The 11,018-nt window shown below is 40.4% G+C and overlaps 1 protein-coding gene across 2 annotated transcripts in view; it reads left to right on the top strand.

The window, feature by feature from the left end:
* dscama (Down syndrome cell adhesion molecule a) overlaps positions 1-10,455 on the top strand; it is a 189,155-nt gene extending 178,700 nt beyond the window's left edge. The window contains exons 26-33 of one of the 2 annotated variants that reach the window (XM_017436414.3): positions 1,553-1,843; positions 2,224-2,400; positions 2,954-2,984; positions 3,082-3,197; positions 3,284-3,442; positions 4,275-4,472; positions 4,617-4,919; positions 8,267-10,455. In XM_017436414.3, the coding sequence (XP_017291903.1) occupies positions 1,553-1,843; positions 2,224-2,400; positions 2,954-2,984; positions 3,082-3,197; positions 3,284-3,442; positions 4,275-4,472; positions 4,617-4,919; positions 8,267-8,646 (1,655 nt within the window). In that variant the 3' untranslated portion in view covers positions 8,647-10,455. The remainder of the gene's footprint in view (positions 1-1,552; positions 1,844-2,223; positions 2,401-2,953; positions 2,985-3,081; positions 3,198-3,283; positions 3,443-4,274; positions 4,473-4,616; positions 4,920-8,266) is intronic. The other variant, XM_017436415.3, reaches the window with a different exon arrangement.
* Positions 10,456-11,018: the final 563 nt, after the last annotated feature.

Raw genomic sequence — 11,018 nt, 5'->3', positions numbered from 1 at the left:
TGGCTACAACAGATCCCAGGAACAACATCAGACATCTCAGTCCAGAAATGTGCAATTCTAGGCACAGCCAAGATACTGCGCAGAACCCTCAAGCTCCCAGGCCTCTGGTAGAGGACCCGAGCTCAGAGAATGAAACAAGACCAGAGGGTGAAAACGGAATTTTTTTTTTTAATTAATTAATTTATTTATTTTATATATATTCAGTAATTCAACAGATTCAACAGTGAGTGGATGAATACCGGCACATTATAGTTCAGTTCGTTGCATTTAATTGTTCGAACCTGCCAAAAAATACCACTGGAGTTTCATTTTTTGGCTTCCCAAATGATAAAAACCTTCCTCAGATTTGGATTCATAAGCTCCGATGTGGGAATTACTATCAGAACTTGGGTTTGGACCACTTCAAAGGGAAGCACCGCTCTGACCCTTACTGCTGTCGACTGGCTTCACGCAAAAAAAACAGGACCTTCTGCCAGCAGCAGTCCTAACTATTTTTAGTTTTAAAAGAAAGGCAAATGGAGATACAGGCATCTCCACAGAAAAGGAGACGAAAAACAGGAACTTTTACTTCAAACGTGACGTGAATATGCAATGTCATTAAAGGTATGAGATGCTTACAGACCGACAACCCGAGATCAGTTTGTGATTCAGAACAGTTTGTTATTGATGAAAAAATATAAACAATCCATGTGTGATTAAACAAAAGTCATAGTCTGAAACTGCTTTTGATTAGTTTACTTTGGTATGAGAATTCATAAACACTACTCTGGAGCACGCTCACGTTGTTTACAAGTTAGCATCCAGTTAGCTTCGACTTAGCAACGTTAGCTCTCTCCTGCCATTTTTATGTTGATTTGCAGTTTTACTGATATCATGACAACGATCTAGGGGTAATCGGTTCTCACCGTTCCACTTTCCCAACTTATGTGCATTGTTTTGTTGGCCATGATGGTCCTGGTGATCACTGCAATGTTGTGTGGATGTGTTTGACTAAATAACATTCATAAAATGTCGATTTTTTTTTAGATTTGATTTCAGTTTAGCTTTAAATCTCTACAGTTTTTTATGCCATTGTTTGCTTAGTTTTTTGCTGGTTTCTTAGCTGAACAATGTTTATGTTATTAAGTGAATGCAAATGTCTGTGTTCTGATACTCTTGAGTGTATCTGTCTTCCAGGTGTTGAGTAATATTTTGGAATGACAAGATGCGCTGATCAGGCAGACTGATATATTATACCTCAACACTATTGGCATATACACAGTGCATCTATGTTCAGCACAGATAGCTGATTAACTTTTAGAGTTAGCCCAATTTAAAATGGCTCCCACACCCAACTCGCATTAGAAATGACAAAATTGCTATGAATTCATTCCCTAAAGAAATGCTTGTCCTTTATTGATTTTTTTTTCTTATCGCTTTTAGTAATTTCTTTTACGTGTAACTTAATGAAAAGCAAGTTTTTGCTTTTTCCACAAATATGGAGACAAGATTGGCACCACTAGGTTGGGACCAGACCAAAGATGTCATTGATATTCCTACTGTTTTTTAATAGAACCTCAATACTCCAAAGAACAAGAGCTCTTCACCAGCATTAATGCCACTCGGGTCAAGCTCAATCTGAATGGCTGGAATAATGGTGGCTGTCCGATCACCTCCTTCACCTTGGAATATCGGCCAGTAGACTCCCCCACTTGGACCACGGCACAGCGCACATCCCTCACCAAAAGCTGCATCCTGTATGACCTGCAGGAGGCCACCTGGTACGAGCTGCAGATGAAAGTGTACAATAGCGCTGGCTACGCCGAGAAGAGAGTGAAGTTTGCAACATTAAGCTACGATGGCAGTGAGTTGCTTCTTTCCCTTTTCTTTACAGTAATCAGCTAGTAACATATTTGTCAGTGCCCACTGACATAAAATGGTAATCGTATCATTGTCAGTAACAACACATGTAGTCTGACTAAGGAATATAGCATGAGGTGATGAAGAACCATTTCTATTTTATGAGATGTTGAATCTCAAGAATATCAAGGCTTTGATCATTGGGGCAATAAGACACATTAATACACTAAATTCATTAGCTTGTGCTATTTTTGGGATTTTGTTTGTGATATCTGCCTTAAGAAATTGTCTGGTGTTTAATGCACAAGTTAAAGAACTTTCTTAATCATTGCTTTTGAGATTATAGATTCTTCATCATAACACTCTCACATGACTCCTGCACAGGTACCATCGCTCCTTTAGTGAAGGCACCCAATGTAAGTGAGAACAACTCTGGCGGCGGTGAAGGTTTGAAGATGATGGTGACTATTTCCTGTGTGTTGGTGGGTATCGTTGTAATCTTCATTGGACTTCTGGTACTAAGACGGAGGAGGAGAGAACAAAGGCTCAAAAGGCTGAGAGGTGAGATTAAAAAGGGTTTGTCTTGGTTGGACTCGGGCAATTCTAGTATCTGACCTTTAGTGGTGTTTTCATTGGGGATAAGGTCACAGTTGATCAAGGTCAAAACAATACTCTTCGAGTTGGTAAATGTTTAAAGAGTGAATACAATTTGTTATTCATAAAATTGGTGTAAGAGAAATAGAAAGCTTTTTTATGTTTCAGCTAAACAATTAAGTGTGTGCTCCTATCACAATCTATGCCTTACTTGCTTCCTTCAGGTATTGTTTCCATCCTTTTCCTCTCTTCATCCTTTTCTCTGCCTCTTTGCAAATATACAACATTCTTTAGTGAACAATTAAAAGGTTCATCTTCAGATTAATAAATCTAACAAACACTTTAGGCCATTTGTAGGTAAATACAGCAAATGTAAAGACTGTGCTACCTTTCAGGATCAAGACACTTTCTTTATTTATTTAGTGGTGCTGAGTTAAAAAGATAGTTCAGTAAACTCTGAAGTGATGTTCTGTGGCCAGACTCTGTTTTCCAACATTAAAAAATCTGTTTGATTTTACAGATGCTAAAAGTTTGGCTGAGATGCTCATGAGGTAAATGTTCAACTTCCTTACTAAATTAACATTAATTGAGTGTACATATTGTGCAATATGTGAGTAGATAATAAATCCATTTTTTTGTGTTTCTTAGTAAAAACACACGTCCAGCAGAGCCAATTAACAAACAGCAACAGACGCTGCGGATGCACATTGACATCCCCAGAGCCCAGCTTCTTATTGAGGAGAGGGACACCATGGAGACTGTTGGTAAGCACCCCACTGGCACTATGCCCTTACTATGTATATAGAAGACAAATATCCTAATTACCAGTGCTGTGACGTTTATCCCTAAGATGACAGATCCACTGTGTTACTGACTGACAACGACTTTGGGGAAACACAGAAACAGAAGTCGTCCACAGTCACCCACACCGTCCACTATCAGTCACTCTCCCAAGCCACTGGTCCACTGGTAGATGTATCAGATGCCAGACCAGGAACCAGTAAGTCCAGTATGGAATACTTTTTTTTTTTACTATATTGCTCATAAATATCTCTCGTTGTGTCATGATCTTGAAGTTTTGTTTTCTAGTTTTTTTTGTTTTTTCTTCTTCTTGGGTGTCATGATTGGATGTCATGTTCTTTTTTTATATTCGTTATTGCCCACCACCAAAAAAGGCAGGTGTGTGCGCATATAAATGCTTGTGTGTTTATTTGCCAGTCTGTTAGCAAAATATCTTATGAACCACTGGACAGATTTTAGTAAAATACTTGGAAAATAATGACTGAATGTACATCAAGAACTGATTAACTTTTTGGAGTCCACTTGATGGCCATCACAGCCAGTTGACCTTAGCAAACAATAAATTGGCTGGTTACTTAGTCATTTTTTACAGCTATTAAACTAAAAACGTTGTGTGGTCGCAGCTGTGAGTCATTCACAAAATATTCTCTGAGTGTGACATCTCATGATATTTTATGAAATTGTACTTAACATTAATTTTAAGGTTTGACCAAAACAGCTACAAGTCCGTCATATCTCACTATAAGATGATCTTACCCTACAACTTTGGTCTTGCATAGACTTTAATTTTTTTGATTATTTTAACTAATTCCTTTAATCGTGAATGGCAACAAGTTGTAGCTTTATTGTCATGGTAGTTCCTTTATCTTCTTTGAGTTTTTTTTTATAATTACAGTAAATTTGTGTTTTTCTGAACAATAATCAGTACTGTAAACATATTTTAAAAATCCATTTAAAGTCATTAGCTATTAAATTTAATGAAATCTCCCAGGTTTTTTTTCTTTTTAAATAAAAACTTGCATTCTGCTCTTTCTCCTTAGACCCCACTGCCCGTCGCACAGCCAAACCTGGTCCAGCTGCCCGCAACCGCTATGCCAGCCAGTGGACCCTTAACCGTCCGCACCCCCCTGTTTCCTCCCACACTCTCAACACTGACTGGAGGCTGCCCACTCCCAGGGTCACAGGTTCTGTTGACAAGGAGAGTGACAGCTACAGCGTCAGCCCATCTCAGGATACAGGTATCCAACATCCACCTGCTAACAGCTTTTAACTCTGTTTCTAACTACAAATCCACATCAGTTACCTTTAATAAATTCCTAGCACATTTATTCTGCTACTAACTCCTGATACTAATCCTTCAACTAACTCCTCATCGTGTCCAGACCGAGCACGGAGCAGCATGGTGTCAACAGAGAGTGCTTCCTCCACCTATGAGGAGCTGGCCAGGGCCTACGAGCATGCCAAGATGGAGGAGCAGCTGCGCCACGCCAAGTTTACCATCACAGAGTGCTTCATCTCTGACACCTCCTCAGAGCAGATGACAGCAGGCACGAATGACTACACCGACAGCCTGACTTCCAGCACACCGTCGGAATCGGGCATCTGCCGCTTCACCGCTTCCCCACCCAAGCCTCAGGACGTCAGTCGGGTCATGAACATGGCCGTGCCCAAAGCCCACAGACCGGGTGAGGCCAGGTTGTCTGATACCTATAGCTCTTTCTGTGTGCAACATGATGGCACACTAAACTTTACCACTATAACCAAAACTTAACAACAAGGCTAATACTGGCATCATCTAATAACACTAACTTTAAATCCAAACAGCTAACCTTCCTCATGTTCACCAAAGTATTCTTAAAAATTAGAAGCAAAACATATGGACTTCAAAATACCTAAAGTAATCCTTTTTATTCATATTCAGTAATTATTGGATATACAACAAAAACTGATTACCTTTTGAAGTCAATCCAGATCGAGATGGCTCCCACAACTAATCAACATTAACCGGCACAAAAACATAGGTCTATAGCTTAGTGAATTTTACAGATGTTGAGCTAAAACTTGAGGTGGTAATGGCTAAAAGTAATTCCCAACACATAGTCTGAGCATGAAATCTAGTCACATCTCATTTAATTGTGCATAATATAATTTTCGAGGCTTAACCAAAATGGCTACAACACCATTATTTTTCAAGATAATTTGATTTTACTTTCATACATCTGGCATGAAAAGAGGCAGATGATACGCATTTCTTCAATCTGGAAGGATCATGGATGGTTTCACCCCAAGTCCAGCACCCTGAGGCTGTACAGCAGGGGTGTCAAACTCCATTCCTCAGGGGCCGCTCTCCTGCATGTTTTAGATGTGTTCTTGCGTTAAAACACCTGGTTTAAATGGATGACTTGTTGCCATGCTCCTGGAGAACTTGATAATTTGGTGAGGAGGTAATTAAACCATTTGAATCAAGTGTGTTGGAGCAGAAAAACCTAAAACTCCCAGGACAGTGGTCCCCAAGGCCTGGAGTTTGACACTCCTGCTGTACACTAAGAGAAAGGAGGGAGGCAGAGAACTAGTGAGCATCAGAATCACTATTCACAATAAAACAACTAAAATCCTGAGAAGAAAGCCCCCAGTAATAAATTGCTAAGTGAATGTCACAGGCAGCAGAAACCCCATGTGAAAGAGAAGGAACAAAAGTACTTAAAGCTGCAAGCAGCATTAGGCAGCCCTCGCAGCTCAGCGCCACTCCAGCCTTGCGACCACGGGAGCACCAGTGACCGTTGTCTACACTCTTGCACTATTCCCGCACTGTCCACTAGGTGGAGCATTTGGCAAATATCCCAAATTGCTTTCAGTCCAGATCAGTACGAGTCCAGTGGCATGCTGTGAAGTTTGACCTTCCTGCTGTGCATGGTTGCCAAGTTTGAGCACATATGCTCTTTTGACCTTGAACTTTGACATTGTGACATTGAACTCCAAAGGGCTATTCCTTAACCCATGGGGGATCTGCTTGTGAAGTCTGACCTTCCTAAGTTACACAGTTTTAGAGTTAAAGCCTTCTTTTGCATGTGACCTTGAACTTTGACCTTGAAATTCATAGGGCTGATTCTTGAAACATGGGAAGTCCAGCTGTGAAGTTTGACCTTCCTACTTTCCTTCCATTAGCAGCTGGTTCATTTGTGCTGCTAGGTGTTTATGGAGAGCAGTCAGTTCCTTCACACCTGATTCGAATCAACAGGCTTCTGTAGGACATGAAGAAGTGATTTAAGCACTGAATCCCTCGAGGACCAGGAATGCCCACCCCTGCTTTAGCCAGTAGGTATAGATCATGTCAGGCCCTGGTGCAGGTTGTCAAACCTGAGACTTTGTCTTGAATGTCTGCCACCGTGATAGATACTGGTTCTTGCCCTGGGAAGTCTTGGTGTTCAGATCTTAGATCCTGAAGCCATTGTGAATTCTTGCCATTGTGTGATACCTCCTTCTCTATATGCTTCTCCAGTATTACTCAGTCTCAGCTCTGGGTGGATCTATTATTGGGGTATTCCTCTGCCATTGAGAGGACACTCTGGATGGTGTGGAGACCATCCATCCTGTTTATTCTCCTGGTTTCTGCTTCTTGGGTGCTCCTCCTCAGACGAGTAGCCAGAGCTTTGTGATGTTGTATATCAGTCTCAAGGGCCTTGAGACTGATATATATATATACGTGTGTGTGTATACGATATATATATATATGAACAAGTTGCTGTATTTTCATGGTAGGTTTTTCTTTCTTGCGCCTTCCTGTTGTTTTGTTATCAGGCCTATTTCCCTCCATGTTGCCTTAATCTTAACTTCCAGTCCCCTCATCCTTGGGGGACAGTGCTCTTTATTGGTTGTAGGCTTGATCTTATAGCAAAGCATTTCAAGGACTACAGTTGCTGTGGTGTATACCAGCCCATTGGTCTCTGTGATGGTGCCAGTAGAGATATTTAGCAGTGCTGCATCATTTTCTATCAGACTTTCAGAGGGTACTGTCTCACTTAGCCTTGGCAAGGGGTACAGGTTATAGGTGTCTAACTTGGTCACAAATATTCATTCTCAGGTCAGCTGCTCTTGTATTCAGTTCATCAAGGCCTTTTAATGGGGCTTGGTACTCATACTTTGATTTTGGGCATGACAATATATTCCCCTCCCCCTCCCTCAGTCCTGGCTCCCCCTTGTCAATCTCTCCAATGTTGGAGCACTGTCTGGAGTTGTTTCTGAGTCAGTGTGGATGTTGGTTATTGAATTTTTCACATTTCCCACATCCTTTCCATATAACCTCTCTCTCTGAGTTTTCTTGTCTTTTAGTTTCAATCATGTTAAGTTCTCTGCCCTTTCTCAAGAATGTCTTGTTTCAGCAGCCCATTTCCCATCAGAATCTTCTGGTTCCCTGAGGTTGGTGGTGAACAGGACATTCTCTACAAAAAAAACCTGATACTTAAAAGAAAAAGAGAAACTGAGACATTTAATTTGACAACAAACTAGCAGGGCAAGATTTGAAAACTAAAACAGGTCCAATAATAAACTGAGAAACCTAACTTTTTTTGTAAAGTGACATTTTTACAGCTGGCTGATGGTTGTCTCTCCTGCACCAGTTTCTGAATAACAGCCATAATACAGACAAAATTACAGACAAGATTGATTGAAGTTTAGTGACGAACAATTGCACCAGGAACATTTAATACTCATAAAGTCAGACTTCTTAAATTGACAACTTCCACTGCACATCTCATCTAAATAAAATCAGATGATGAGCACCTCAAATCTGTTCCATTTCAAAAATTCAGATCACTGATGTCAGTGACTTCCTATAACATCAACAAAACCATCTTAGAAGTGCATTTCAATAAACAGAGTGACGATAGCTGAGTACAAAAAAACTGAAATATTTGACATGAATAATTCCCCAAGCATTACTTTGACCTCATTTTTAAGAACAGGATCCAGGTAATGTTTTTCTGCTTCTCTTTTTCTTTTGATCTCACTGAGCTCTGTGTGTGTCATGTTGCAGGAGGCGAGCTGGTCCACCTTCCTCCATACCTGCGCATGGACTTCCTGTTAAACCGAGGCATGTCCTGCTCAGCCTCATCCAGGGGGACAGCTAGTGGGGAGAGAGCAGCCATGGGTCAGGCTTGTCTCGAGCCCCAGAAAAGTCGCTCACTAAAGCGGCCCTCCCGCATGGCACCCCCAACGCCCATAGAGGCCCCTCAGGCCAGCAGGGACCCAGCAGCTCAGTGGCAGCCCGGGTCTGCAGCCACACTCCCCCACAGAGAGGGCTCAGAGTTGTCCCAAGCTACCAAGCTCAGCACCTCCCAGGAATCCCTGCTGGACTCAAGAGGACATCTCAAACAGAGCAGCAACCCATACGCAAAGTCCTACACACTGGTATAACAGCAGGAGGACCGAGGGCGGGACTAGAACTCACTCTAACACTGGACTTAACACTTAAGTGCAGTAAAGTGACTTTCACCACGCAGTTCTGTATATATGTGCCCTTGCTTCAGGATTGGGCTCACTTTTACTAATCTCTTTTTATTTATTTTAGAGTTTTCTTTTTCATCTTCTTTGTATTTTTGTTTCACTGTGGGAAAAAAATCTCAGTCATCAGGAATGCCTCCAGCTGGAGCTTTGCCAAACTGAGTAAGAAGAGAGCATTATTTATTCTTGGTCATTTGATATTATTATTCAGTGATAATTAATTGTTACTTGTCAGCTATAAAGGATCTTTAATTACAGAGTATCAAATTATCTGTTATCATCTTTACTATGTTTTCCTGAGAACCTGGACATTGTTTCTTATTTTTTAGTTTCCTGTGGTCAAAGATGATGATTTGGAGCCTTTTTTTTATGGAATATCCTCCTGAGACACTGAATGACACCTCAGGAGAATCTCGGAATGAAAGCAATTGACACCCGTCCAAACTTTTCAGCTGCTCTCAAATTGTTACTTTTTTGAGAATTAAAAAAAAAAATCTTTTTCCTATGGATGCATGGGGACTGACCAATTAAAGACGATGAGGATTACAGTCATGGCTGGACAGTCCAGTCAAGCATTTTGTCACACTATGAAATGATCCAATGTGAAGATTTATTATTCTTATTACTATAAATATATATATAAAAAGAGAAATCACTTTTATTTGTGGATATTACAGGGAAGAATTGATTTGGTTAATAAAGTCCTTAGTCATGTTTGCACATATCTTGTTTTAATTAGGAAATGGAGTCTCTGTTAATCTTTTTCTGTGTCCCATTCTTGATGGTGCAATATGAAAAAAAGATATGACAAGTATATGAATACTTTTGAGCTGTACTGTAATGATGAGAAATAATTATGTTGTGAGTATACTTACAGGGCTGGACATGCTTCAGCTTGTGTATTCAGGTGTAGTTTACCACTGCTTGTTTGCCAGGGTGGTAAATGACGTTAGCTAGAACAGGGAGGGTTTAGAGAACTGATGGTTTGCACTTCACAACAACCCCACTCAAGTGTGTCCAAGTAGAGGTCACTGCAGAACACAAAGGGGCAAGTTGTCCCTAAAGGGGGAGGGTCAGCCTCAAATAGCGGTTTGGACTCATGAAACGTGATTGGCCCGATCCATAAAGCCAGTCATGTTTTGGGGTTCTAATTTGCCCCTTCAGGGCAGACACACCCACTTTGGGGATGACCCGCCCCTTTAAGTTCTGCAGAGACTCCTTACTCAGTGTATCCAGGATAGATCACCACACTCTCAGTGCACTAGATAGAGTCTTCAAGGCTCTCACTCTCCTCAGTAGATTTACCATTGCTGCATTGCAGTGATGCTCCTCAACAGGGAAGAAAAAAAGTGAGACAATCCTGCAGAATACCCCCTAAAAACAAAACCTCTAATGTCTATGGGAAATAACTAAAAATATGTGGACATACATAAAAAGTTGTTTTTGTTCCTGTCTGCCCTGGCCCATTTTTGATCTGTTTCTTTCAGTTTCAAAAAAAGAAAAAAAAGAGTTTGATTCAAAATGCTGTGTGGTCATACTGTCGGTTTCTACAGTTTGTTTTTATTATTAACTGTCTTCATTCTGATACTACATTTTAACAAAAAAGTGTCACTTTTTTATTTTTAACATGGGTGTTCACCACGGTGGCACTAGAATAAAGAGAAACTAACACAAAGGTTCAAATTTGATTAATAAAATGGCTGTTCCCCAAAGTCTGCTGAACTGGTTTGACATGAGTGATGATGATGATGGTGTGGAGCTGAAACGCGGGGTGGGGGTTGATCCCATCAGGAAATATTTAGTCTTCACTTAGGTTTATTCATGATAAAGATAGAACATGAGATGTATCCATGTCTGCAGGTGGTATTTGTTTCTATTCACTTTCAACTGAACTCTTTATCAGAATGTTGTTAGTTGTTAGGTTACAATCAGACATTTTTAATGCGCTATAAGCATTGCTACATACTACAATAAAATAAATCAATCTTTCAAAAAACATTACTCACAATTTAAATTTTTATTTTTTTGTTATCGCTCACAGTTAGAAGACAAAGGCGGATAATAACGTTGGTGCCCAAGTCTGTCTGAGTGCATCTGTCTGTTTGCTAGCAAAATATGTCATGAACCTCTGGACAAATTTTAATGAAACTTGCACAAGCACAAGGTAATCATTTGATGCACGTCTACAACTGATTAACTTTTTGAGTGAGCCCAATTCAAGATGGTTGCTGCAGCCAACTGACCTTAAAAATGTACTAATGGTCATAACTGTCAGCTTTACAGAC

The sequence above is a fragment of the Kryptolebias marmoratus genome, linkage group LG13, assembly GCF_001649575.2.
Source record: "Kryptolebias marmoratus isolate JLee-2015 linkage group LG13, ASM164957v2, whole genome shotgun sequence".
Lineage (NCBI taxonomy): Eukaryota > Metazoa > Chordata > Actinopteri > Cyprinodontiformes > Rivulidae > Kryptolebias > Kryptolebias marmoratus.
The sequence above is the reverse complement of the archived record's forward strand: the minus strand, read 5'-3'. Positions and strand labels throughout refer to the sequence as shown.